Source organism: Arabidopsis lyrata (genome assembly GCF_000004255.2).
Source record: "Arabidopsis lyrata subsp. lyrata unplaced genomic scaffold ARALYscaffold_3, whole genome shotgun sequence".
Taxonomy (NCBI): domain Eukaryota; kingdom Viridiplantae; phylum Streptophyta; class Magnoliopsida; order Brassicales; family Brassicaceae; genus Arabidopsis; species Arabidopsis lyrata.
Window position 1 is genome coordinate 4,277,490 of NW_003302553.1, and position 27,374 is coordinate 4,304,863.

General features: G+C 38.6%; 7 protein-coding genes across 8 annotated transcripts; 2 read left to right on the forward strand and 5 right to left on the reverse strand.

The window, feature by feature from the left end:
• Positions 1-72: 72 nt before the first annotated feature.
• Positions 73-2,515, reverse strand: LOC9320872 (ABC transporter I family member 6, chloroplastic). Its single transcript, XM_021031196.1, has 6 exons — positions 2,070-2,515; positions 1,817-1,867; positions 1,490-1,711; positions 1,225-1,347; positions 493-669; positions 73-413 (listed from the first exon to the last, which is right to left on the reverse strand). The coding sequence occupies exons 1-6, from the start codon at positions 2,427-2,429 to the stop codon at positions 330-332; spliced, it is 1,017 nt and encodes a 338-aa protein (XP_020886855.1). The 5' UTR covers positions 2,430-2,515; the 3' UTR covers positions 73-329.
• Positions 2,516-3,148: 633 nt separating this feature from the next.
• LOC9320873 (inactive protein RESTRICTED TEV MOVEMENT 2) lies at positions 3,149-4,975 on the forward strand. Its single transcript, XM_002882644.2, has 2 exons — positions 3,149-3,529; positions 3,627-4,975. The coding sequence occupies exons 1-2, from the start codon at positions 3,391-3,393 to the stop codon at positions 4,955-4,957; spliced, it is 1,470 nt and encodes a 489-aa protein (XP_002882690.1). The 5' UTR covers positions 3,149-3,390; the 3' UTR covers positions 4,958-4,975.
• Positions 4,976-4,997: 22 nt separating this feature from the next.
• On the reverse strand, positions 4,998-12,313 carry LOC9318757 (DNA gyrase subunit A, chloroplastic/mitochondrial). Of its 2 annotated transcripts, none has more exons than XM_021032049.1 (27): positions 11,776-12,313; positions 11,613-11,682; positions 11,449-11,514; positions 11,248-11,349; positions 10,982-11,026; positions 10,807-10,905; positions 10,581-10,667; positions 10,378-10,448; positions 9,755-9,863; positions 9,587-9,649; positions 9,447-9,512; positions 9,257-9,345; positions 8,639-8,687; positions 8,410-8,496; positions 8,215-8,308; positions 7,757-7,827; positions 7,579-7,668; positions 7,060-7,185; positions 6,814-6,971; positions 6,634-6,715; positions 6,362-6,526; positions 6,180-6,281; positions 5,945-6,081; positions 5,712-5,832; positions 5,590-5,644; positions 5,405-5,504; positions 4,998-5,326 (listed from the first exon to the last, which is right to left on the reverse strand). In XM_021032049.1, exons 1-27 carry the CDS (start codon positions 12,198-12,200, stop codon positions 5,200-5,202), a joined length of 2,856 nt encoding a protein of 951 aa, XP_020887708.1. In that variant the 5' UTR covers positions 12,201-12,313; the 3' UTR covers positions 4,998-5,199. The 2 variants fall into 2 exon arrangements, with proteins under 2 accessions (XP_020887708.1, XP_002884807.1); XM_002884761.2 differs by having other exon boundaries at positions 5,712-5,829; positions 11,776-12,312.
• A 278-nt stretch (positions 12,314-12,591) lies between these two features.
• On the reverse strand, positions 12,592-17,036 carry LOC9320874 (galacturonokinase). The gene is made up of 14 exons (XM_021033651.1): positions 16,843-17,036; positions 16,431-16,544; positions 16,266-16,337; positions 15,789-15,832; positions 15,176-15,320; positions 14,893-14,958; positions 14,643-14,722; positions 14,419-14,518; positions 13,875-14,026; positions 13,689-13,729; positions 13,563-13,591; positions 13,399-13,468; positions 13,190-13,279; positions 12,592-13,060 (listed from the first exon to the last, which is right to left on the reverse strand). The coding sequence occupies exons 1-14, from the start codon at positions 16,864-16,866 to the stop codon at positions 12,813-12,815; spliced, it is 1,275 nt and encodes a 424-aa protein (XP_020889310.1). The 5' UTR covers positions 16,867-17,036; the 3' UTR covers positions 12,592-12,812.
• A 1,366-nt stretch (positions 17,037-18,402) lies between these two features.
• Positions 18,403-21,096, forward strand: LOC9320875 (putative pectinesterase/pectinesterase inhibitor 24). The gene is made up of 2 exons (XM_002882645.2): positions 18,403-19,680; positions 19,943-21,096. Exons 1-2 carry the CDS (start codon positions 18,672-18,674, stop codon positions 20,617-20,619), a joined length of 1,686 nt encoding a protein of 561 aa, XP_002882691.1. The 5' UTR covers positions 18,403-18,671; the 3' UTR covers positions 20,620-21,096.
• LOC9318758 (probable pectinesterase/pectinesterase inhibitor 25) lies at positions 21,006-24,242 on the reverse strand. The gene is made up of 4 exons (XM_002884763.2): positions 23,270-24,242; positions 22,226-22,583; positions 21,953-22,144; positions 21,006-21,692 (listed from the first exon to the last, which is right to left on the reverse strand). Exons 1-4 carry the CDS (start codon positions 24,086-24,088, stop codon positions 21,184-21,186), a joined length of 1,878 nt encoding a protein of 625 aa, XP_002884809.1. The 5' UTR covers positions 24,089-24,242; the 3' UTR covers positions 21,006-21,183.
• A 590-nt stretch (positions 24,243-24,832) lies between these two features.
• LOC9320876 (protein SAD1/UNC-84 domain protein 2) lies at positions 24,833-27,229 on the reverse strand. The gene is made up of 2 exons (XM_021031184.1): positions 25,975-27,229; positions 24,833-25,369 (listed from the first exon to the last, which is right to left on the reverse strand). The coding sequence occupies exons 1-2, from the start codon at positions 27,055-27,057 to the stop codon at positions 25,082-25,084; spliced, it is 1,371 nt and encodes a 456-aa protein (XP_020886843.1). The 5' UTR covers positions 27,058-27,229; the 3' UTR covers positions 24,833-25,081.
• Between the last annotated feature and the right edge of the window lie 145 nt (positions 27,230-27,374).

The following is a 27,374-nucleotide window of genomic DNA, read 5'->3' on the forward strand; positions in this document are numbered from 1 at the left end:
AAGTAATGTAACCACTAGGTTTGATCGGATTTCATCCACTTCAAGTCTCAAACTCTAAGGTTAATAACATAATTAGAGCATTGTTAATAACATAATTTATTAACTGAATTTTATAGTTGTTAGTTACAAAAAGGTATGGAAGAACTGTTCACAACTCAATAAAGTAGTTTGTCATGCAAACCAATGATGCCAAAAAAACCTACGGGTCAAAGATTGTAGTGGCAAATTTGATTTTCCAATCATCAGCTTTAGCTTCCATTGTCTTTGACCCATATATAACCATGGTCTCTCAAAGAAGGAAGACAGGTTATATGTATGATCCGCGATAACTAACCGGATATCGCTTTGTAGCCTTCCTTTTCCAGTAGTTTGGCCAAGGAGTTGTCTCCGGTTTTAATGATTCTTCCATTCTCCTGAAACCCAAGTAAACATAAATGAGCCACCGAAACATATATTATCTTTGTGGTTCTAGTAAAGAACAACAATACTCACCATGATGTGTATGAGAGTTGGTTTGATGTAGTCAAGTAGCCGTTGATAGTGAGTTATCATCAGAACAGAGTTTTTTGGTGTCAAAAGCCCGTTCACTGCCTTTGCCACATCTTGAAGAGCATCAACATCTAACCCTGAATCAATCTCGTCCAGTATAGCCAACTCGGCTCCAAGGACCTGTAAGGACAAGGAAACCATCACCAAACGTTGCATTGTGTACTTTCATGACCTCTTTCCATATATTTCTTACAAAGGAAAGGAGACTAATAGTGTTGTCATGTTATCGATAAACCAGAAATGCCTACTCCTTGGGAGGCAGAAAACCCAAGATGACACGACACAATGGCCTCAGACTTGGAGCATTAGAATAACTAGTATGACAGTCTCATAGGAAAGCACATTAAAAACAAAATAAGTTCAAGAGAATGTAAAGTCACCATTGCTTGCAAGACATATAACATGCCATGCCTTTTTAGGTAAAACTGAAGTCAAATAATTTTAATAGAATACTAACTGCAATTGCAATAACCACGTCTCCTTATGGTAAAACTAAAACCTGTAACTGCTTAAGCTAATCTACGCAAATATCCTGAAATTCCTAACTATTAGCCTTGCGTTTTTCACAGGAGTATGGAACAAGCTTAGTAATCCACTGACTTCTATTATCACATTTGTTTCTTATCATATGTGGTGCTTGTGGCAACTGAGAAAGAAAGGAAATGGAACCAATACCGCTAACTGTAGAATCTCATTGCGTTTCCTTTCACCACCACTAAATCCTTCATTGACATTTCTGTTGAGAAAATCGGTCTTCATATTCACAACTTCAAGTTTTGATACTAAGTGGCTGTAGAACTGCATGAGCCATGAGATATCAGTAAGACATAATACAGAAGATATGCAATTAGACAGTTCTGCAATTAGGACCAATTAGCAAACAACAAGAAGTAAGAAACAATGCAAACCAAATCCAAATCATCTTATTTTGAAAGGTCACCTGGATTGGATCAAGCTCTGGCTGACCAAGCTTTCTTTTCCGAGCATTAAAGGCCATATTCAAGAAATCCATATTGCTAACACCAGGGATCTCAACTGGGGATTGGAAACTCATAAAAAGACCGGCAAGAGATCTATCTTCTGGTTCCATATCAAGTAGATTCTGCCCTTTAAACACAATACTCCCTCCCGTCACTTCATAATCCGGATGACCAACAAGAACCTACAAATAACAAGGCTCACTAAGATAACAAACAAAAAGAGAACAATACTATGCAACAAGAAGGTTAATCCTGAGATACAAGATCAAATCATGTTTAATGTTCACCTTGGAAAATGTGCTCTTCCCTGAACCGTTCTTCCCCATCACTGCGTGAACCTATTAGCAACCACAAAAGAAGCCATAGATTACAATCAGCAGCAATGCAAACGAATCCACACAAATTGAATTCAAGGTCTTGTTTACTTATGATTTCAAACTCAAAACTTTATCAGATGATGAGACAATTTCACTACCAGGGAAAGTTTTCTGCAAATTAAAATATCAAGTCAACCATGAAATTTCGTTCATTACAACGCACCTCTCCTTCGTAGATAACCAAATTGACGCCTTTTAGTATCTCCTGTCTCGATTCAGCAATCACAGCTCTCAAATCCCTAACTTCAAGCAACGGGATCCTCCCCATGTCATCGCGTTCTTCCACCAACGAATCCGAATCGACGGATGAGGATACGGAAGACGCCGAAACAGTAACTGAACGGCGAGTAGTTCGTAGGATTGGAGCGGCGGCGGAATTAGCTCGGAGATTGCATAAAAGAACACGGGAGGGTGAAGTCCCGAGCCGAACTCGCTGAGTATGAAGAGGAGGAGGAGAAGAAACAGTTGGAACGAATTGAGCTATAGAGTATGCTTGACGGAGTTGTAGGTTAACGCCGGCCATGGAGACAGAAATTGCGGCGGAAGACGGTGGAGATTTATCCGGTGAAGTGATGTGGTTGGTTGGTTAGGTCCAGGGAATCTCCTTGTTTGAAAAATCGCTAGGCGCTAGTCGGGCGCTCGGCATGGGCCTAGCGATTAATCAGAAATCGGATTAAAATCGGGGATTAATCGGGGATTAGTTTTAGGGTTATTTTAATATTTTTAAAACATATTAATCCAATATTATTTTCAAAATTGCAGTAAACACATAAAAATGTATTTTTGAGACAAATTTTTATGATTTTTATTACAAATTTTTGATTTTTATTAAAATTTGAACATAAATTATTGTAAAACATTACAAACTCTCAATTCAAATGATTGAATAACAAAAATAAAAAGTTTTTTTACACTAGCAATCTAAAAATAATCGGAGTATGTAAGATTAGGCGGGGAATAATCGGATTAGGCGGAAAGTAATCGGATTAGGCGGAGAGTAATCGGGTGACTGATTTCTTTAAGGGATTAGTCATTAATCGAGACGGATAGGGTGGGCCTAGCGATTAAGCGGGGAGTAATCGGGTCTAGGCGGGGATTTTTTAGGTCCAGGGAATCTTAATTTCACGTGTTGAATGACACGTAATATATAGGCTACTAGCTCAAAAAAAATGGAAAAAACATATAAAACGACGTCACTTTGTGTTGATACGCATCAACACAAAACCTTAAAAGCTCTTCTTTCCTTGAAGTAGAAGAAACCATTTACTATGATATGAGACCTTGGGATAAAGAAACAGAGAAAGTCAATACCCTAAAGCAATCCTAAACCCATTCCCTAATCTCAAAATCTCCTCTTACCTCTCTCTATATCTTATATACAACATTCAAACATTTTTTATGTTTCATATACAATTTGATTCATTTATTTCATAAAGGCTTTGAACTTTTTGTCCTGATATAGTGTGATCTATATAAACGCATATATGGCGGCGATTTTCAAGAGACCAAGGCCGGGAGGTGGCCGTCATCCGCCACCGCTGGCTCCAACGGTGAGTAGTTTCAAGCCCAGAGCTCAATGGACTAACTCTGGATCTTCCATTTTCCTCTACGTTAATCTTCCTGGTCTTTTCTCTTCTCTCTTTTTTTTTTGTTTCTCGAGATCAATCTTTAGCTGATAACAAACTTTATGAATTTGTCGTTTATTGTGTGGAATCGACAGGGTTTTATAGGGATCAAATAGAAATAAAAAAGGATGAGAGGACAAGGACTGTCCAGATTCGAGGCCAGCGACCGCTCTCTGCTCAGACTAAGGCTCGTTTTAATGAAACTTACCGTGTCCCAGATACCTGTGACATGACCAAATTGAGCACCTCCTTCTCACATGGACTCTTGACGATCGAGTTTCCAGCGATCGTGGAAGCTAAAAAGCAGGAGAAAGCAGTTCAAGATCAGGGGAAGATTGGACAGAGTTCTGATCGGGAGAAAAGTGGAGGCCCTGGTCCAAATGGGAGGAGCTTGGGACGAAAGAAACCTTCGGACGGGGAGAAACAAGTGGGAACAAGTCAAGATACAGCTGCTCCAACGTTGAATGAAGAACCCAAAACGTATAAATCAGTGGTTGAGGGGAAAAGAGCGGTGCCAACGGGCAGTCGAGAAAAGTCTGAAACGAAAGTAAAAGCGAGAGAAGCAATTCCTAGCTTAGTGGGCAACGAACCTGCAAAAGAAGAAAAGGTGGCCGAGAGAAAGGAGGCTGCTCAAATAGGTCAGCAAAAGATTGGACAAAAATTAAAGGAGGAAGAGGCTAAAAGAACACCAACCCTTGGTGGTAGTTTAAAACCCAAGGTACAGGGGAAAGAGGAGAAATTAATTGAGAGAAAGAAAGATGATGATATAAGTCAGAATAAGTCTGGACAGAAGGTGAAGGAGAAAGAGATTAGCAGAACGCCGACCATTGATGCTGGAGTGGAACCCAAGGAACATGCTAAAGTTGTTGAGAAAAAGGAAGATGGTGAAATAGGTCAGAAGCTGAAAGAGGAAGGAAGGATTAACTTAGGACAAAAGAAAGAAGAGAAAATTACTAAACCAGTTGTTGGTGATGAGGCAAGAAGAATAGAGATGAAAATTGCTCAGACAAACCAAGCAGAGCCTGAGATAAAAACGAAAGAGGGAGATGAAAGAATCAAACTGGATGTTGATGATCGCTTGAGAAACAAGCAGGATGAGAAAAATGAGCCGGTTGGAGACATGGTTAGTGAAGGAGAGATTCAAGACAGAGAGAAGCAGAAGAAAATAAAAGAAGCTTGTTTAGCCAAAGATACAGGAGGTTTAAAGGATAATGCTGAAATCGTGGATTCAGAAACCGGTCCATTACTAGTCAAAGGACAGAAGAAGAGTGGCATAGATTCTCCTCTTGCAGTAGGAGGAAGAGGAATGGGTGAAGAAGAGAGTCGGACATATGACATATCTTTGGTGAATGTTGGTGCAGCTGCTCTTGTGATTATGGGGTTTGGCGCTTACGTCTTTGTACCACTTGTAAAATATTTCTCTTGATTTGGTTAACAAAACAAAAGTGAGAATAGCACACTACTGATTTCAACTTTCTTAAAATATATTTATATAATTAAACCCAACAAAATGTAAAGTAGATTAATGTTAATAACTAACTTCGATCATGGTTTTCTCTTCGTAGTAACACATCAGAAAACAAAATGAGGAAGAGAGTTAAGCACATAGACTCTATGTACTGAACTTGATAATTGTCACAAAAACTGGTTGAATTGGGATTGTAAACTTTACAGGCTAACGGCTTCTAAGGTTTCATTAGTTGGAGTTCCTTCTGTTTCTTCTTCATCTGCTGCAGAGATCAGAGAAGCAGATTGGATTTTGCCGGCATGATCTAGCCGCATAAGAATCACTCCCCTGAGAAATTAACAATCAAATGAGAAAACATAAATAAACATTTGGAAAGACTGTCAAATGAAGGGAGTAGACATATACCGTGCTCTGCGGGATTGGATTGAGATATCCCTGACTTTGATCCGGTTCACAGTTCCGCTTTGGCTCACCAGAACTACTTGCTCATCGCTTTCCCCATCCTCTGCAAGAAAACACATTGGTGAATTATGTATAAACAGCAACCACAGAACATTTAAATCCGTATTTGTGGAAGAGTGTATATTTACCAGCCAAGGAGTAACCAACCACGAAAACAGCAGCCAAACGATCATCCTCCGCAAACTGACAATTTGAGATGTCAGGGAAAAATGAACACACAAACGAGAGATGGTAATAATCCAGATCATACCTTGTATCCAGATAAACCAACTCTGTTCAAACGCGAACGCCGGAAGCTACTCAGAGGAACACGCTTTCCATAACCATTCTCACACACGAATAATAGCCATGGACCGGTGGATTGTTTTCTGCTTTTGTGATTGTGTTAACAAAGGAAGACAGTAAAACATTAACTAGTGTGACAACACTGACAAGTAAGTTTCTAGAGCAAACATCATCAGATATAAGTTACGAAAAACATACACAATTGAAGCATCTTCCGACTTCTCTTCCATATCTTTCCGCAGAGATGCAGGTATGATGTCCATGCTCGCTATCTTATCCTCATTCTTGAGTCTCATGGCAGTCACTCCCTTTGTATTTCTGCTCAGTGTACGAACCTAAATAAACAAAAGCCATCAGATTTTGCTCAAGTAATAAAAGGTTTACTTGAAAGAAGAATCATTTAAAAAAAAAAAAATCAAGAACCACAACTTACACCATCACATGTACTCAAGACGACCAATCCGTTTTGGGACGCCATGGCCACAAGATCATCGCTTGAGCAACAGCGAACCCATTTCAGTTCATCACCAGAATTCTGAAGACAAATAATTATGTTAGAGTAACCTTGTTAAGAAGACTTCCTAGATTTGGAGTAAAAAGAAAAAGGGGACAAACCAACTGAATTGCTATGATTCCAGTTGAGCGTATTCCTGAGAATAATTTCAGCGATACTTTCTTGATGCAGCCATTCACTGTAAGCATCAGGAGGTAGCGATCTTCAGCAAACTCGCTAACAGGAACAATGGAGGTTACTCTTTCACCTTCTGACATGGATAATATCTGCTTCCACAAGTCACATGAATACAGCAGAACATTAGCCTTTCATAAAATTGAATATTTTTCGAAATAGCAGAAGGAAAACATAGATAAACCGATATGTAAATTACCTGAACCAAAGGAGTACCAGCTGCATTGCGAGAGCATTCTGGAATTTTATACGCACGGGTTGAGTACACTATACCCCGGTCGCTGAATGTAGAACAAGTATAAGCAACAAATTACAGCAACGCAGAAAATTAATATCCATGTGCGTAGCAAACACAAAGGAAATTTTGAGTTATGCATACCTGAAGAAGAGGACATGGTCATGTGCATGACAAACAAGAAAGTCAGACATTGCATCATCAACTCTCAGTTTCCCAACAGATTTGCCAATTGTTCCACGATGCTGAAGATTGAAAGTATCGGCCTTCATTTTCTTCACATATCCCTTTTCGCTGATTGCCTATAGTCATCCAGATATCAAAAGTTATAAAACAAACAACAAAGTTCTCAACATTGAGAAATTTTCTAGGTTTAAGTATGCAACATACCATCAGCATCTCTTCATTTGGAATAACATCTATATCTTCTAGATCACCACTGTCAGAATCCTCCAACATTGAACGCCTGGGACTTGAGAATCTGTCCTTCAGCTCTATTGCTTCTTGTTCGATTAACTAAAGAAAAATACAAGAAGATAACGAAGGGAAGAAAGTAAAACATACAATGAAGTAAACGAAGCAAAGAACTATATTTTGGTCTACAAGAAAATCATCATGTATCACTAATCTTCCTAACATTGGCCCAGAACAGCAACATATATATATATATATATATATATATATATATAGTAAGCCGCTTTACAGATATAAGAAATGAAAGAACCATTTGAATCCTTTTACCACATCGTAATACATGGACCAGAGTTTGAACCTCAGTGGACTCAAACAGTCAAGCTTACAAATTTGGAGTACATATATTGATGCATCTATCATTCTACCAGCATCTAGGTGTTCAAATATTTTCAGCCAAAAGAACAGTAATAGACAACTAAAAAGTGAGTATGTCACCTTTAGGATATTTGCTCGGGTTGATAATAGCTGCTCCAACTTTGTAATTTGCTCTGTCAGTGAACTACTCTCATCAGTAACCTTTTTCCGCTGCATGCACATGGAGGGAGAATCTAGTTAGAACATTTTTCAAGCTTAAAAGTTTCATAAATTCTACTTAGCGAGAATAAGAAAGCACCTCAAGAGTAGTTAGCCTTCGAAGAGTTATCTCCAGTATAGCCTCAGCTTGTTTCTCAGAAAGACCATACTCTACATAGGTAAATGTTTGACTGTGTTAATTTCAATATATGGTATCGTCCCTTACAATAGAGACTTACGTAGCATAAATCCCTACGAATCTTTGCAATTAATGTCAAATCGTACAACGAATGAGACTCCAGCAGTTCCAGATAAAAAGACAAGTAATATATAATGTTCGTCAAATATAATTATGGAAGAGTTCACCACAAGATGCGTTCTTTTGATAGTGTACATCCTAGACTACTTCTATCAGTCCACGTAAGAAAAATTGGCTCTAGTTTACTTTTCGACTCCCAATTCTCGCTCACTTTTCAGAATTTTGTTTATACATCAAGCTATAATGTGCAGTTCAAGATTGTTGCATTGAGTATATTGTCAAAGTAAAATACAGCTCACCACTTTGTAAAGCAGCACTAGCAGAGGAATGACTTGAGGCGTTCTTGATGAGTTTGATTACTTCGTCCACATTGTCAAGCCCAACCACAATACCCTAAGCATATATACAGTGAAGATATTAGAAGAAAAGCTTTACATTGTGAGATCCTGGTCTTCACACGCTGATTTAAGAAAGTCAAACATTTCTAGTCACACCTCAATATTATGTTTTCGTTGTTGTGCATGTGAAAGCTTGAACCTTGCACGCCTTTCGACAACAGAACATCTGAAATCTATAAATGCCTACACACAAGCAAGAAACAGAAAGTAATCATTTTAATGTGATTACAGTAGCACAGAAATAAACATCCTATCTCTAATCTTCACTTTTCTATTACTCCTTGTGGGCTAAGTAGATAAATGATTTACATAGACAAGTAGTTACCTGAAGTAGTTCTTTTAAACCCATTAGCTTGGGTTCTCCATCGCAGATACTGTAAAAGACACAATATCACAATCCAGTTACGATCAAGAAAAACACATAAGTGAAACCATGATCCTTAATATATCTACAAGCTTCACATACTCATTAGACGATTTTCAACGAGTCACCCTGGAAAATCCCCAAGTTCTTTTATATCTCTATAAAAAAAATACAGGAATCTCTATCATACTCCACTATCTCCATGACCCACCCATGCGTCTCCCAATTTTTATAATGTCATTACTGAGATATAAGAAGTTATTGGTTGATGCATTCAACTATACCCATCTTACATCTCTCCCAACTCTTAGTTTTATTACAGAAGGATGAGAAGTGACTAAATCTAGAATTATAGTTGGCAAGATCCTTATCCTTATCGTTTTCTAGCAGGGATATCTATAGTATTCCAAGAAAAAAATTGCCGAACTGAAAGACTTTGTTGTAAAATTTTTTTACAGAAACTGCAAGAGTTTCTCTAGATAACAAATGTGGATTTTTTTTTCTCTGTTTCTTCCACAATTATGATGACTTGGGTCTATACAACAGGAAAAATAAAAATGCTACTTCAAAGCAACTTACCCCACCATGTTGCAGCTGAAGCTTGATTGAAGGGCAGTATGCCGGTAAAGATTATTTAGCACAAGTGCAGGATCCCCTCCTCGTTTGAGCTATAGAGAAGTATTCGGAAATTATCCCAAAATTATTACCTTTCAATATGAAAATTTAAAGTAGACTAATACATCTAAGTGCAGGGGAAACAGTGTGATACCTCAATAACCACACGCATCCCATTACGATCACTCTCGTCACGTATGTCACTTATGCCCTCTAGCGTCTGAAAACAAACACCAACATCAATGAATAAACGCAGCAAAAAAAAAACATTAGATGACGCAAGTTTAGTTGTACCTTATTTTCAACAAGTTCGGCAATCTTCTGGACAAGCGTAGCTTTGTTTGTCTGGTAAGGAATCTGAAATAAATTCACACTAAAGGCATTACTCTACTGCTAATAAACCTTTTTGAAAGGCTCATCCTTGGAGAACTGTACATTAATCTGAAAAACTAAATTGATCACCTCTGTGATAATAACTGCATTCCGCTTTGTCTTTGGATCCAACAATTCAACTTCAGCTTTTCCTCTAACTACAACACGCCCTCGGCCAGTTCGGTAAGCATCCAAAACCCTTGAAAGAGCATCCACACATTAGAGAATTATAAGAATCCAACATTACAAAAGGAAATGGTATATGCATGCAAACTATTTTTTTTAATAAAGGTATTCAACAAACTCGAAAAATAAATTATGGATAAGTATATGTACTACAGTCTACACAACATATAAGCTTTCAAAACATTTAAAAAAATCACTAAACATCATCAGAAATACATGATGATTCAAAAACTGCATAGGACCGACAACAAATAAAGGAAAACTATTTACTGGACCATCCTTTCACTCATTTTGTAGGTTCCTTTTAAGACATAGGTACAGCTTCTGTATTCTGTTAAAATCATAGATCTAAACAAAACAAAATGTTTTTCTATTTTCATAAGAAAAAGTTTCAAACTTTAGAAGTATATCCTTCTAATTGATCCTATAGATAGCCTACCCTCAAAAAAATTAGCAAACGAGGTGGGAAAACAAAATTCATTACGTATAAGATCCCTTCAGGGAGAAACTGGAAAGTAAAGAGTTACCCAAGATTTCCCATTATTATTCCTCCAGTTGGAAAGTCAGGTGCAGGCATGTATTCCAGCAGTTCTTGCAGCTGGCAAGACGAAGAAGAATGTGGAAAGAACATCTTATGAGTTGTCTACTTATAAGGCAGAGAAGTTTTCATGTAAAACAAAAGACCCACAAATTGACAATCACAGAAAAGCAAAGAGGAGATGAATGATACCGTTGCTTCTGGATTATGAATTAAAGCGCAAAGCACGTCTACCAACTCCCCAAGATTATGAGGGGGAATATTTGTTGCCATGCCAACCTAAACAATGTGAAATGATCAAGATTCAATTGCATATTCAATCTCATACAGCAGGGAAAAATCTTCACGAGATTAACTGCAGAAACCTAGACAAAATTTATTAAGGAATTCAGATTTAAGATTTGTTTGATTATTTTACCGCAATCCCAGAAGCTCCATTCAACAACAAAGCAGGAAGACGAGCAGGCAACACTGCTGGTTCTTTTTGAGAGTTATCAAAATTGGCCACAAAATCAACCTGCAAAACAAAAAGAGGTTAAGGACCACCTAGTTGAGTAACAGTAAACTTGGCAATAAGTCAATAGTGAGGTTACCGTATCTTGGTCCAGATCAGACAACAGTACTGCCTCAGCCAGTGGCTATAGAAAAAAATAAGAACAATCAGCTGAAAACAATAACAAAAATACGTGTTCATCTCAAGACAAGAGAAAAAATAGAGATGAGAGAAACACTATAGAGTATAAACAGCACAAACAAGGAAAAACTCATCCAAATGAAACAAAAGGGTTGCAAATAGAAAAAGTGAATTGCAAGTAAAAACATATCAATTAGAAGGGAAAATAATGTGAAAGGCACTCACATCGAGTCTGCATTCGGTGTAACGCATAGCAGCAGGAGGATCTGCATCTATTGAGCCAAAATTTCCATGGCCTTGGATAAGTGGACATCTCAGGGAGAAACTCTGCAAAGAACCAAATGTATTAAAACATTGGGAAGAATCAAATCGTGCCTGAAACATTATTTGAGGACTGGACTACATTCCATGGATTCAGATATTTACCTGAGCCATCCTAACAAGCGAATCATAAACAGCAGTATCTCCATGCGGATGAAACTTACCAAGAACCTGAAAATTTCCAGAATTCAACAGCACAATCGTGTCTTCAGAATAAGATATTTAGTGAAATCGAATGAGAAAAACATTTCCAAAAATCAATACTTAACCTCTCCAACAACTCTTGCACATTTCTTGTATGGTTTCTTAGATGACATCCCCAACTCATGCATTGCAAAGCTGGAAGACAAATAATCAAACATTAGAAGGAACAAAATTCACTGAATAAGTTTAAAAATTTCAGTAGCTTTAAGTCGAACGAAGTCACTCAACAGAATTCTCCGATGTACTGGTTTCAGTCCGTCTCTAACATCAGGCAAAGCGCGTCCAAGCAAAACAGAGAGGGCATACGCCATGTAGGACTCAGTAGCCTCCTTATGAAGCTCAAAAGGCACAATACGAGATTCGTCCCCAGAAACCACCAAACCGCCATTGTTAGCTCCGGACTCTTCCTTGAACTGCTCATCGGCGCGTTTGGAAGCACCGACAACGAACTGGCCGGACCGGGGAGTACGGGAGGAGAAGAAACGCGAGGCGGAGGGTTCAGTGCGGCGGAGACGACATAATGGGTCGGTGAGGGGAAATCGGAAGAAGGAGCGGCGGAGGAAGGAGGAAGATAGACGGAGAGTGGAGGAGAGAGACATGAAAGAGTTAGGGTTAGGGATTGAAGCAGTGGAATGGCATAATAATGGAGTCATGCCCAGTGGGTTTTAGGGATTTTAGAAAGTAAAAATGGATTAAAGAGCCTAAAACCCTAAAGCCACGCCGGAGGATTTCCCAGGCGCGAATTTCAAGACTTTGGCGGGGGGCTTATTGTCCAAACAAAAAACTAATCTATCTCTATTTGTGATATACACACTATATTTTTTACAAACAAAATTATAATACCACTCAAATTGTCTTAAATTTCGATTTTGATTTCTAATTTCATACTTATATAGTGTCTTTGTTAGATTAATCAAAGAACTAAATTCATCAATTTTTGAAAAATAACATGTTAGTCACATATTTTTTTGTTTTTTCATCGAAAATCATCCCTATGAATTGTGAACATTTTTTAGTTTTACCCCGAAGTTTGCGATTGTTCTATCGAGTTCAAAACGGTAGAGATTATTTACGTTATGTATTGTCAAAGTATTTGTAACAAACAAACAAAAATGAATAGAAATTTTATCAAGCAATGCATCATTTCTACAAACTCTGCAAAATCTATCATGATGAGCAAACAAGAATCGATAAGCATGAGAGATATAAGGGGCAAAAATTCGAGTTTCAGTGGGATATCGAAGGAACCAAAACTCCGGGATTGATCAGAGAAGAACACGAGCAGCGTCACCTGCTTCACAGATGAGAACAGGTTTTCCTCCATTCAGATTCTTAGCAAACTCCGGTTGGGCCTTTTCATATTCATCCTTCACATATGAAGCAGCTGCCTCAGCTTTTTCTGCATCTACAAAGGCTAGACAACATCCCCTAAAGCCTGCACCGCTGAATCGAGCTCCATATACACCAGGAGCCTTCAGAAGAATCTTGTATAGCTGGATTAGTGGCTCCGCACCTTCACAAAACTCACAGAATTTAAAACCAAAATGATGAATCTGAGATAGAATTGTCTGTGAAAGCAAGCTTGTGGTCTGTATTCACTATAAGATATGTTGCATTTTGGGAGAGCAGAAAAGAGAGTCACCGCATTCGTAATTCTCAATGGAACTCAAGCCGGATGCTGAAATCAGCTTTCCAAATTCTTCAAGATTGCCTGAAGCCCAGGCTTCCCGTCCTGAAATTTTTGAGAATCACAAATCACAATCATTCATACAAGTCCGTAAAGAATCAGAAAGAGGTTGATGAATCATTTTTCCAATAAAGAGACTTCTATAAGAATTCAAGAGCATTTGCCTTTGATAACCCGCATGTTTTCCGAGAAATAATGCTCTGCTCTTTTAGCTAAAACCGGTTTCAGCTCATGCTGCACAAGCAAGTATGATTGTGTTACATATATTTAGAGGCCTGATATAAGTGGAACCTGTTTTACCACAAGCTTAGTAATCTTGTTTTCTTACCTTGTGAGCTTCATAGACCGCATGCTCAACTATTCAGTGGGACAGTTACAGACATGGCAACAAACAAAATTCTGATTAGCATGCAACGAATAAGAGACATAAAGTCCAAACTCAAAGTTTTTTTACCATTGCACAAGGTAGGTTCCAGCTCGCTGTTCCCAGATGCACTGAAGAACAAGAAAATCAAGAGAAGCTTGTAGAGAAATGAGTATCACAAGCAATAGAGCAATTGACTTTGCAGAAGTTTCACTAAAATTTAAATACAAAGAAGCGAATGTGTAGAAAATATGAATTAAGCAGATTTGCACATACGTCAAAAGAACTTTTGCAGCCTCTTGACACTCAGAAACTCGCAGATTATATCCTGGGTTGGTGGTCAATGCCTGCCTCAAACCTGAGAATGCTAACAATATTTTGAACGGTTTCTCCAGTTCAGGAGCCTGTACAAGCTCGTGGTCCATAGTCTGCATATTTCAAACAGTTTTTCTGAGATGGCAGTGTCTGGAAGAAAATAAAGCTAGGCAAACAACATTCATGTTTCCCTATCTATGGCTGGTTAAGAAGGACTTTATGAGCCTCCTGATACTAACCATTCATTTTCCTTTTAGTAGGAACTTTGCATTGTAATATATAAAAACTGAAGCAACTGAAAAGATTAAACACTTATGTGCTCGTAAAAGCATTGAGAATGTCCTTTTAGTAGATCTGATTTGATCCTGAGGCAGATTTCAGTTTAGGAATCAAAATATATCTCAGGCATCCCATGTGAACTTGCCCTACAGAACAGTCTTGGTTTTACCACATGAGCAAGCTTCTTGCTTTTTTGCACACTATATCACAGTCAAGGAAATTTTACCTTGCAGTCCATGTATGTTAGACACCCATAACTCGAAAGCAAAATGGCTGATTGATCCAAAATTCCATTCCGCAGACCCAGATATCTGTTCTCAATAAGTCTGCAGACACAATGAATTACATGTAAATCGACCAATTTGCAGCACTAATTGCTGGTTTGCAGGAAGGCATACTCATGAAGCAATAAAGACGAGGTTCTTAGTTAGATTAGAGGGAAAATTGTACCTGTCATATTCGATATTTTCTGTTGGGGATACAGTCAATTCGTTTGCATTCTCTAAAGCGAGCAGGTATGCCACACCAACCTGTCACATTTCTGGCGATCATAAAATAATACAAGATTCATATTCCAAAAATGATAAGCAAACACCACTCTCATATGCTACAAGTGTATAGTTACTAGTAAAGAACAGTACAAATTGTCTTTGCAGAGAAACTTGTGCTGTATAAACACTGGCGGGTTTTAGTTACTTACAGCAGCTGATGAGCTAAGCCCAGAACTATCTAGTCCATTTGAGCCACTGAGGTAACCAACAATGCCCTTCAAAGATCAAAACAATTACTTAGAAACACATTCAAATACCTTTTGCTTTAAATACAATTCTGTCAACTATTTTGGGGAAAGCAAGGCCCAAAAGAAAAGGGTAAAGGTGGAACCCCAGAAGATCACACGGCAAATGTGCAGGCTAAACCCACTTCCCTTTAATGGTCAACTTTATCTATAGCTATAACCAGTAGACCAAATTTGAACCTGTTACCTGTTTGAGATTCTTTTTGCTGGTCTGTAACGCATAAACTGCTCCTCTGGCATAAGTGCCCCAGATGCTTTTTTCTTTCGATGGAGATGGGGTGCTTGCACCATTCTTGTTTGCTAGGCCTATGGGGTGCTGGATTTCATCTACTCTATAATTTCAGAACCCGAAAAAGCTATTAGCATTATGCATAGAAGATTTTCAATTCCTTTACCACCACAACGAGTACAAAATTGAAATGCACTAAGGAAAACAAAATACCTCTAGAAAAGCTAAATTATTAAAAACTAGAAAAACATGCAAGCTCTTCCAACACTGATACTTTTGTTTCCCTTACAGCGCTAAGGGTCCTCAATTTCCAATGAATTCTTGGGAAATATTCACAAAACCTAAAGGTTGATTTTGATAAATGTCTAAGACTTAAGTGAAAGATAAGTTCATCTACACACTAAAATGAGATATAATGGAATGCTGGCAAGATAGAAATACTTCCACAATATCCTAGATGCAGGCTTTATCCTATACGTGGCTTAGTAACCAGCTTATGCATGTCTGATGATGGACATAAAAGTTGGTAAACACTAATGACAAGATGAGAGATCCTGAAAGATATGCACACCTGAAACATACTTCTCCTTCAAATTGTGCAGAACGCAACTGGACCTGCATATAAATTAGAAATAGAATAAAATGGTACAAAGACTTCAAGGCTCAAGTGAAACACACAGACACAGGGTACATTCCCAACTCAGAAATATATCTTAATCTCCTGTCTACATACCACATTCATTTTGAAATTTCCAATTCTTAAATGCTATCTTCAGGTCAGGTGAGAAACAAAAAGAGACCAAGACAATATATTCTACACTATCATAATCTCAAATTCTCAATCTACCTCAAACTGAACCAAGCCAAGCCTAGATAATTGAATGCTATTCAAGAGAATTGCATTATACCATCAACGGGACATTCATCCCAAAATTAGAATGTTGCTAATTTGTGCAAGAATTCAAGCAGGTCAAACATATGAATTTGATTGACAAGTTCACTTGGAGGAATGCCAAAACACATAAGAATCATCATAACTAATACACACCTGAGTATCACCCGATGGAACAAAACCAAGAAGGATCCCTTTATTAATCGTCATAGCTGATACAGTTCCACCCTGTGAACACCAAAGATGATACGAAATTTACAAGGAAATGGTATGAGTAGTTTAGTCAAAACCGTGATTACATAGCTATTATCACAAACAAACCTGGTGATCAATGTGAGCTCCTAAAGGACATATACGATAAGGTGCAACCACCACTCGAACTTCTCCTTTATCTCTTCCACTCATCTGAGCCACTGCTTCCTTTATGGAAATTAACTGGAAAAAAAATGAACAATCTCGTAAGATTAACACCAAAGCCAACTTTCAAAATATCCAAACACACAAAACAAACACTCGCGGCAATTCGCAGCATGTACATTGAGCTCCACGCACAGAAACTAATGAAATTGTTCGATCACAAGTCCGATTAACATTTCGCCGGGAAAATGTAACCGGATAATACATCTCCGTCGCTCATTTCTAACGAAAATTAACACAACGGAGGATATTGGCACCGAGTAAACCAACGATAACAAGCAGATTCGTGCGTAAATGGGAAAAAATGAAGATTAACCTCAGAATCCGTAGGCCAAGACATTGTCGCGAAGCTTTTCTCAGCTAAAGATCTACGAATGCTTAGAGCCTTAGATTGTGGTAGGAGTTCTGGGGTTGGATGGAGACGAAGAAGTGTACAGAGGAAGTGCGAGATGTGGGAGTAACCGTGGAATGAGGAAGATGACCAAATAAGGTGGTGTTTGGTAACACGTCTAGTTATATCCTTTTGTTATTGGTAAACCTTTAATTTCCCTTCGTTTAAAAGCTTTGATTTTTGCTAACTATTCTCACCATTTTTAGTTGTTTTTTCCATGAGTAAAAAAAAATTTATCAACTAGTGTTGTGAGTACAAAATAATAGTTTCATAAATTGATTAAAATCATTTGTCGACAAAAACTATGTTTTGCTTGTACTAATTGAACTATTTTCAAATAGAAAGAGACGATAGAACATTATTGATCTCATATCTTTTGTTATCCATATGATTTTCGTTCACCCCTCTCAATATATATACCAATTTACGTAAACACATCAATCCTCTATATTTGGAGTAGTAAGTAGCTTTAGTGTAAAACATGCTTATGATCTCCGGTACATTTTCTCGCATGAACTTGATCTCATAGTTACCATCAGATATATAGATCTTACTAAAGATCATCAGATATACTGTACAAGGATCATAAGAATGTACCACCCACCATCTTTCAATCCCCTAATGACTTTTACGACGCAAGCTCTTCTCCAACGTCAGATTTACCCCCTTTTGCAATCTTTTGATCAGATGTGACCTTTCTAGTTACAGTTTGGATTTTCTTGATTTGATTTTTGGCTTAGCGTAAAAGATTATATTAATAAAAGGTCAAGAGTTCCTAGTACATGTATATGTAATTGCTCCAAATTAAACAAGGTTTGAAAAGTCTATTACGGAGCAGGAGAAAACATCTGCCGACAAATGTCCGAGGAAAACAGATGAATTGAGTAAATTCTTATATAAACGACAACCAACTCTCAAATTATTTTTAGTAAAATTATTCTTTGACAGCTTTATATCAAACATAATTAAACTATCCAAAGTTGACAATATAATCCCTATGAATAATATTGTAATGTCGAGGATTTTCAAGAGATTAATTTCTATTAAACTAAATAAACAAATAGACGAGCTTACCAAAAAAAAAAAAAAAAACAAATAGACGGACCTTTTTTTGTGTTCAAAAGATAATCACCACTGATAATAAAAAGAGGGAACCAACAATGAATCGAACCACAAATTATAAACATAACACAAACTTAAATATACTTCCAAATTTTGTAAACTAAAGATAGAATTGAGAATAATGAATTCGTTAAACCAAGAAACATGCAGAAGCTAAAGTCCAACCACATAGTGGCCAATCTCAGGGGCGGAGGTAGTTAAAAAGCATAGGGGTCAAATGACACCTATAGAATTTTGAAATTTAGTTAATTTTTGGCTAAATTTTTCAAATTGACACCAATACAAAGAACAAATTGACCCCTATAATTATTAATTTGACATTTTGACCCCCGTAAATACAAGTTCTAGCTCCGCCACTGGCCAATCTTAAACAAATATGTTTCACCGACATGATTATATTACATAAAAGAATAAAACATGAGAAGCACTTGTAGTTAAATACATTCTTGGTATTTTAATGTGAAAATTTATAATCCCCTTTGTGCCTCGCACGTTAGTTGTTATTAGAGGTCTATTCAGATTATTATATTTTTCTATGTATTTATATCGACTATCCAACATCTACAAACCAAACATAACTAACGAGAAACTTCAAAAGAAAATTAGAAAAACATAAAAGAGGGACGGAGAAAATGTCCTCCCCGTACGGCAAAGTCGACGAGCATGAACACGTAAGGCTCCAAGCTCGTCGTAAGACGAGAAAGAACATCGCAATAATCGCTGTATCACTCGTCATTCTCGCCGGAATCGTGATCGGAGCCGTGTTTGGAACCATGGCTCACAAGAAGTCATCAGAGACAGTGGAGACTAATAACAACGGAGACTCAATCTCCGTTTCCGTTAAAGCCGTTTGCGACGTTACGTTGCATAAAGACAAATGCTTCGAAACCCTCGGATCAGCTCCAAACGCAAGCAGTCTTAATCCAGAAGAGCTCTTCAAATACGCAGTCAAAATCACAATCACCGAAGTTTCAAAAGCTCTCAACGCTTTCTCCTCATCCTTAGGCGATGAAAAGAACAACATCACCATGAACGCTTGCGCTGAGCTTCTTGACCTAACGATAGATAACCTCAACAACACGTTAACGTCATCAGCAAACGGTGGTGTCACGGTTCCTGAGCTAGTTGATGACCTACGTACATGGCTGAGCTCAGCCGAGACGTATCAAGAAACGTGCGTGGAAACGTTGGCTCCAGATATGAAGCCGTTCGGAGAAAGTCATCTCAAGAACTCAACGGAGCTGACGAGTAACGCACTAGCGATCATCACATGGCTCGGAAAGATCGCTGACTCGTTCAAACTCCGGAGGCGTTTGTTGACTACGGTTGACGTGGAGGTGGACGTCCATGCGGGCAGGAGATTGTTGCAGAGCACGGATTTGAGGAAAGTGGCGGATATTGTGGTGGCTAAGGATGGTTCGGGGAAGTATAGAACGATAAGTAGGGCTTTAGAGGATGTGCCTGAGAAGAGTGAGAAGAGGACGATTATATATGTGAAGAAAGGAGTTTATTTTGAGAATGTGAAGGTGGAGAAAAAGATGTGGAATGTTGTGGTGGTCGGAGATGGAGAGAGCAAGAGTATTGTCTCTGGCAGACTTAATGTCATCGATGGAACTCCCACTTTTAAGACTGCCACATTCGGTAAATCGCTCTCTCTTTTTGTTTTTATATTGTTTGCTTTGAAAACAGAGGATTTTGAAATAACACGACTTGGTTGTTTCTTCAATTTAATTACACCCCAATAATAACAAAATAGTCCAAATAATCTCATAAACCAAAGATAGAGTGTTTAGAATTATGATTGGTAAGGTTATTCTGAAATAATAGCAACTAGAAAACCGAACATAATATCGTTACTTATAAATCAAGAAACCGGTTTTTTGACATGCTCTGTTTTATGCAGCTGTGTTCGGAAAAGGGTTTATGGCAAGAGACATGGGCTTCATCAACACAGCTGGTCCATCCAAACACCAAGCCGTAGCGCTAATGGTAAGCGCGGATCTCGCCGCCTTTTACCGTTGTACAATGAACGCATACCAAGACACGCTTTACGTGCACGCTCAACGCCAATTCTACCGTGACTGCACCATTATGGGAACAGTCGATTTCATCTTCGGTAACTCAGCTTCAGTTCTCCAAAACTGCCGGATTCTCCCTCGCCGACCAATGAAAGGACAACAAAACACAATCACGGCTCAAGGACGTACTGATCCGAACATGAACACAGGAATCTCAATTCACCGTTGTAACATCTCTCCGCTCGGTGACCTAACCGATGTTAAGACGTTTTTAGGTCGACCATGGAAGAATTTCTCGACGACAGTGATAATGGACTCGTATTTGCATGGGTTTGTTGACCGGAAAGGTTGGTTACCGTGGACCGGAGATTCGGCGCCGGATACTATATTTTACGGTGAGTATAAGAATACCGGCGCTGGTGCGTCGACAAAGAATAGAGTTAAGTGGAAGGGATTGAGGTTTCTTTATACGAAGGAAGCGAATAGGTTTACGGTGAAACCTTTCATCGACGGAGGACGATGGCTTCCGGCCACGAAAGTGCCGTACAGGTCCGGTCTCTGAGTTTGTCTTTTCCGTCAACGAGATTTCCAATTCAAATCTCTTTTCTTTTTGGATATTTGTAATTTATAAGTATACAATTTTTTCATTATGTGAGAGTTTTCGGTGTTACTCTTATTCTTTTGTATCATTGTTTGATTATTGATTACACTGTATTAAAACAATAAGTAGAAACATATTTTCGTAGTAGTGTCTATTAGTCCAGATTTTTTAAAAGCTATAATCAATTTAATTTCATGTATTTTTATGTTAGCTATTTTACATGTTTTAAGTGGCATAAAACTTGGCTTTTTGCAAAATTTGATATATATGTAGATTTTGGTGTACAAATTATTAACTATCCGAAACAATAAATAAGCAAGACATGATGTACGGCTTTAGCTAATTTATTTCAACCGACGATATTGTATGTGTATAGAAAACGTAACACCGCAAATCTATAGATCCCAACAACTAGAAAAGATAGTAACAAAAAAAAAATCAAGAAAAGACGAAAATTGATTGCTTTATTTTTAAATGAGGAAGTACGTATAGTTAAATATATTTTCATATAATATGGTGTTCTAATCATTCTTTGCGAAGCAAACCACCATAGAAAGGAATATCGGTTTGAGGCAACCATGTATCTCCCATGGTGAAGTTGTAGACCGTGAAGTTCATGGCTTCTGCCAAGTTCAATAAATTGTACCCTAACCACTGCACTCTCTGGTTCGTGTTAGCCCCTGGTCCAAAGTTATCGTACTCACCGTAGTAGATTGTGTCTAGTCCAGTTGTACCGTTCCATTCCAGCCATCCAACTGGTTGGACAACGTCACTAATATATGATTGCATGAAAACCGTCCTTGAGTAGGGCTTCCATGGTCTCCCTAAGAATGTCATGGCTGATTTAGGCTCGGCTGCAAGATCTGGGGCGGCTTTTATTGTACAATTGATGATAGAGATTCCGGTATTCTGGTTTGGATCGATTCTTCCATGAGCAGTTATCGCGTTCTTTTGCTTATCCATTGGTTTTCGAGCATATATGTTGCAGTTTTGGAAAATTGCGGCTGCATTTCCGAATATAAAATCGATGGTACCTATAACAAAAAAGGGATAAAATTGGATACACATGTTAAAACCTATTTAGTGAAATAAATAACTTTTAATGCAAGGACCACATTACCATTCCAAATTTAAGAGTCTATATATATATGATTGACTAGTTTTGACTATTTTGGTGAGTCCTAACTACTAAGAAATAGTTCTACAGTTATGAGATTGAGCCTAGTTTTAAAAATCTTATTCCAACAATTATAAATAAGTATGTAAAATGAAGCCAAAACAAAACTTATATTACCATATATATCGCATTCACGATAGAATTGTCTGAGAGAATGGACGTAGAGAGTATCTTGATAGCCTTCAAAACTACACCGATAAAAACTCGATCCTTCTGCATTGTTCCTCAAAGCCACAGCTTGATGTTTTTCAGGTCCGGCTGTGTTTCTGAATGTAACATCAACCGCCATGAACCGCTCTCCAACCACAGCTAGAAAAAAAAAGAATTCTATATCATAAACTAAGTAGGCACACAATTCCAAATGACAAAAAGAGAGATAAAAACACCAACCAAAGCTCGAGCAATTATACGTAGTCCAACCATCAACAACGTTATGGTTCCCAGTAATAATCGTCTTATTGATCCCATCCCCAATAAGCATTAAGTTCTTTTTGTTGATGGGAACAACAATATATTCTTCGTAGACTCCTTCTCTTGCGTAGATGACAAAGTAACCATCCTCTGGTCTAGTGTTATTAGGTGCGGCTGCAATAGCATCGGTGATGGTTGTGAAGTTGTCGGATTTGTACGGGCCGACGATCACTGCTTTACTCACGAGGATGGAACCACCGCTCGTCTCACCTAGCTCCCCTAAGTTCCGGCTAGCTTTCCGGCAATCTTTGTCGTTGTCGCATGTTTTACGTAAACCCTATACCAGAAAAGAAAACGTTCTTAGTACATGATTAGCATGTAGACTCATGCCTTTTTAATATCAATGTTCATTGTAGCCACACATGAAATGACGGGGACACTCTTATGCACGTGAATACAGTTGGATCCGAATGGGGACCAAATTGATTTCTTTTGTTAAAGTCAAAGACTGGACCCATTTGATCATTGTTGAATTGTACTAAAATTTGCGTAGGCCATGTGCCATTTACTCTCTTACGCGTGTTCTGGCTCACACACATCAAGAGCACCTCCATTTATGACTCGATCTAGAAAATTTAGATATGCTCGCATATTAAATCATTCCGTGCGTCCTAAACAAGTAAATTCATACCATATCTAACTTAGTATGTCCCCCATACGTCTACGAGGCTTATATATATCGTACATGTATGTCCAAAAGTTTTTTTCATAACCTTTCATTATTCAGGTTTGAATTGTGGTGACCTATATTATATCACAACACCATGTTTGTAATTAAGAAGGCATATACTGTATACTGTTTTGGATATTTCCCTCAATTCCTATTTTTTTTATCTCTATGCCAACCATATATAACTAGATTATTACCGACTTTAGAATATGTAAAGGAATGTATAAAAGTTATTATAAACAAACAAACAAACAAAGAAAGAAACAGAATTAGAAACAAGTTTAGTTAATTACCTTAATTAAAGTCTCGAGCGGTTCGCGATATGTTGAGTTCGCACCACCAAGAATCTTCCCTTTAGCAGCTTTATACCTCTTTAGGTTACGATTAAGCGCGTGGCTCACAAGCCCCAACGAGATACTGTAAAGTCGCGTGAGATTCCCCATCGGCGACCCAATCGCGGCGGCGAATCCACTCTTCGCCTCCGCGAGTCCGTCAAGACACGTCTGCTGATTCGTCACCACGCCACTGAGAAGACTGTTCACATGCTCGACTAGAGCTGCCGTCATCACCTGCGCCGTTTTGAGCTCCGTAGTGACCGTTTCAAGGTAGTTCACACTCAGCTCCGATAACTCGCCGCAGTCCGCTAGAGCGCCGATTTCCTCGGCCGTGGCGGAGCCTGGTTTGCTTTTCACGCGGAGCGCGTAACTGGTGATGACTTTGGAGAGACGGCTTGCTTGCTTGAGGCATTGCTTGATGGTGAATTTGCCGTAACGGTAAGGATCCGACGGTGAGGATTTAACAGCGTTAAGGATCGTACGGCAGAGCTTGGGGTATGGAGTTGACTTACAAGCGAGAGAAGGTGACTGAGACTGTGACGGAGGCAAAGAAGGTGGCTGTGACGGTGGCACGAATATTGGTGGCTGTGACGGAGGCAAGAATGGTGACTCTACCGGAGGCTCAAAAGGTAGCTGCGACGGAGGTTCAAAAGGTAACGGTGACGGAGGGTCAGAAGGTGGCTGTGACGGAGATTGTTGTGATGAGATTAGCAAAGCCCATGAGAAGAAGAAAAAAGACAGGAATAAGAGTGAAGAAGAGAAGTTTAGTCTTTGCATTTTTATCTTTTGTGTTTTGTTTGTATGTATTGATGGTGTTTGTTTTTGTGGATCTGCTATATATATAGACTATACGAGGAGCTTTGTGCCATTTAATGAATGCATGGGTTCGAGGGAAACTAAATTATGTAATGCATGTTGGTCTAATAATTTATATACATCCTAATGTATACTATATAATTTCGTTTTGGTCAAATACGAGTTTTTTCTTTTTTCTTGAGATCCAATTGTTTTTGGAGCCGGTGGTCCACCGTCACGATGACCAAGCTTGGGTTGACTTGGTTAGAAGAGTTTTTCTCATGTGATTTAACCGTAAAAAATGGGTATTTTTAGAGCTTAACTAACATCTATCAGAAATGTCAAAGATTAATTTGTATTTAATGTTATTTATAATTTAACAAGCTGTGTTGACTTGGAAGAGGGATTGATATCAATTATTTGACCGTAGATATGCATGTGATGTGTTGGGGAGCTTTTAGACAAGGCAAGACGGTGAAGCCTAAAAGAAGAAGTCGTCACTTTGTCAATTTACGCAATTCACACTAACAAGTTATGGTCCATCTAAAATTCTAAATACACACTCTTCCTATCAAGGTAACCATTAATAATCCAAAATCTATCTTTGTTTCAACTAATGAATATGTCTACTGTACTAGAATTTGTAGGAACCATGAAAAAATATAATTTGTTAACTTCACCATTTACACAGAGACAGAGATTTTTTTTTTTGTTTTAGGTGAAAGCTTTAGGAGAAACTCTGTCAAAATTCAAAAAAACAAAACCGAACATCAAACTACATTCTATATTATTTCAAATCGGAGGATACATACCCTAACCAAAACAGATTTGAAAACTAATAAGCACGAATACAACCAAATGATTCTGATTACAGACTAGAAGCTTTCCCACCACACAAACTAACAAAAAAAAAGAGAGATAATCTATGAGAGGGAATTGTTACAAATAGAAGAAAAGTTTCACGTGGACTTCAGATCAAGCATGAACAACAGAGACTGAGTCTAGTTGACAGCCATGAACCCTGAAGCGGTAGATGCAAGTGTGTGAAGAGCTTCCATGGTTGGAATTGAAGTCTAGCCTGACAGTGTTGACAAGTCCCGAATGAGCAGACTCTGCAATGTCGAATGTCTGTGCATTGGACCTGTCTAAGTCGTAACTGAATTCTGTAAGAATGGGCATGGTTTCAGTCTCCATATCTATGTCACCTAGCCATCCTGATACCCGGCAATCCTTTGGGGCGCTCGATCTGTCATACGCTACAGCCTGCTCGATTAAATGGTGCATAACAAACATATCAGTAATGCCTTTTAGTGGTCAGACTAGAAGAAATTTATCAGACAAATGATTACAAGGATGAACAATGATGGAAAGCAATGTGTGACCATCACATTACACACTCTCTAAGCAATGAGACTATTTCCCTTTTGCTACTGTTTCCTAAAGATATCCCTAAACTGTGAATATTACAGTTCCACTAACTGTAAACTTACAAGCTCTTCCCATATATACGGTTCTTTTCTCTGTCAACGATATCTCAAACAAAGCACAAGAACACAGTGGCATATTGACATTAGACAAAGGAATTGCTAAAGCTAGTGATTTGCAGAAAATAACATACGGTAAAACCCTTCTCAATGCATATTTTCACAGCTATTGCCTAAACTAAAACTCAAGCTATAAGAACTCAAATTCACAAAACTAGTTTCTTGCCCTCTATTCGATAATCCATTGTCACCAGCAATCCAATCCGAAGTACATGGCAACTCAATACCAACAACATTTAACAGAGAACCCTTCTTAAGGGCTCAAATTAACATATAGAAATCGATGATTCTGTGAAAGTAAGAGTATTGAGATGTTAGTACTACCTCAGAGACATGCTCCAAGGTAACGGCCTCTGGAATTATTGGTGCTCTTAGCCTGACTAGAACATAGCCATTGCTTCCTTTCAGAGGAAAACACTGTCCAGGCTCCCCGAAACTCGGAGTTAACATCTTAACCGCTTTGCTATGAACCCGCCGCCTGCTTGTCCCAAACCAATTACCCCCACTTCCAACAAGAAACGGATCCGAATGCCCCATTACAAAAGCCCCACCAGACGCTAACGCATAGTCTACTCGGCCAAGGCCATCAGCAGCATGCTTTCCAATCTCTTTCTCCACTACGTCACGAGCATAAGCCCTCAATTCATCAATGTTAACATCAGAATCACCGACCTTACCCTTCTTCAACTCCTCGTAAACTCTCTCTAATTCCTCTCTAGACACCAAAGGTTTAGCATTTAACTCATCTACGGAAACCTGCAATCTCTCCGTCTTAGACTCTACCTTCTTCAACCCACTCTGCAACACAGAAGATGTGGAATCTATCGTCTGCCTCAATGCTCTTGATTCGCTTTCCATCTTCTTATCAAGAAATTCAACTTGAACCTGCATCATCTTCGTAGTAGTCTTTACCAAACCATCAACAGCCGAAATCCGACTCTCCAATTCCGAAAGCACCATTTCCGTTTCAATTGGGAAATTAGAAGAAGATAGAGACGAATCCTTCAAAGTCAATTTCCTAATCAATTGAATCAACCCAACAAGTAACAAAAGAGCCCCAAATTGCTTCGCGAATACCCTAACCACTGTCTTCCACTGCCCCTTATCTGTCTTATTCCCCTGAGACTTCCGCGTTCGACGCTGCGTGGTGGTTGTATTAGTCCCCGTCGCGGTGGATCCCGATTTCCTAGTCACAGGACCGACGTCGTAGGTGTTAGATCTCTCAGCGGCAGCCTCGGAGCGAATCAGATCCTTGTTCGTACCAGCGGAAGACTCTCCAATTGCCGCATTGGCATGAGATTCGCTCGGCGGGAAATCAAAATTGGATTTATTCTCACCGGAGAGAACCGGCGTCCGCCTAATTGCCCTCGTAGGACTAGCGGTGATTGACACCGTTGATGCCGACATGATCTTGATTTTCGACTACAGAATTCTCGAAAAATACTCTTCCTTTGGATTGAATAAACCCTAATTTTGACTACACAGAGAGAGATTTGAAATGGAAGAAGAGCGAGGAAGTTTATATACGAGAGAGACTGACTACAAATTCAATTTCGAAAATCTGAATCGTGTGTTCTTCAGTTTCGCCATTTTTTATTTGTTTTGCTCCAACAAATTCAAATTCTTATGATGGGCTTTAAAAAGCCCAGTAAAGGAAATAAAATGGCCCAGCCCTATTTCATGCATCGGCTTCTCCTTTATGCTTAGAAGAAAGAAACTGTTGT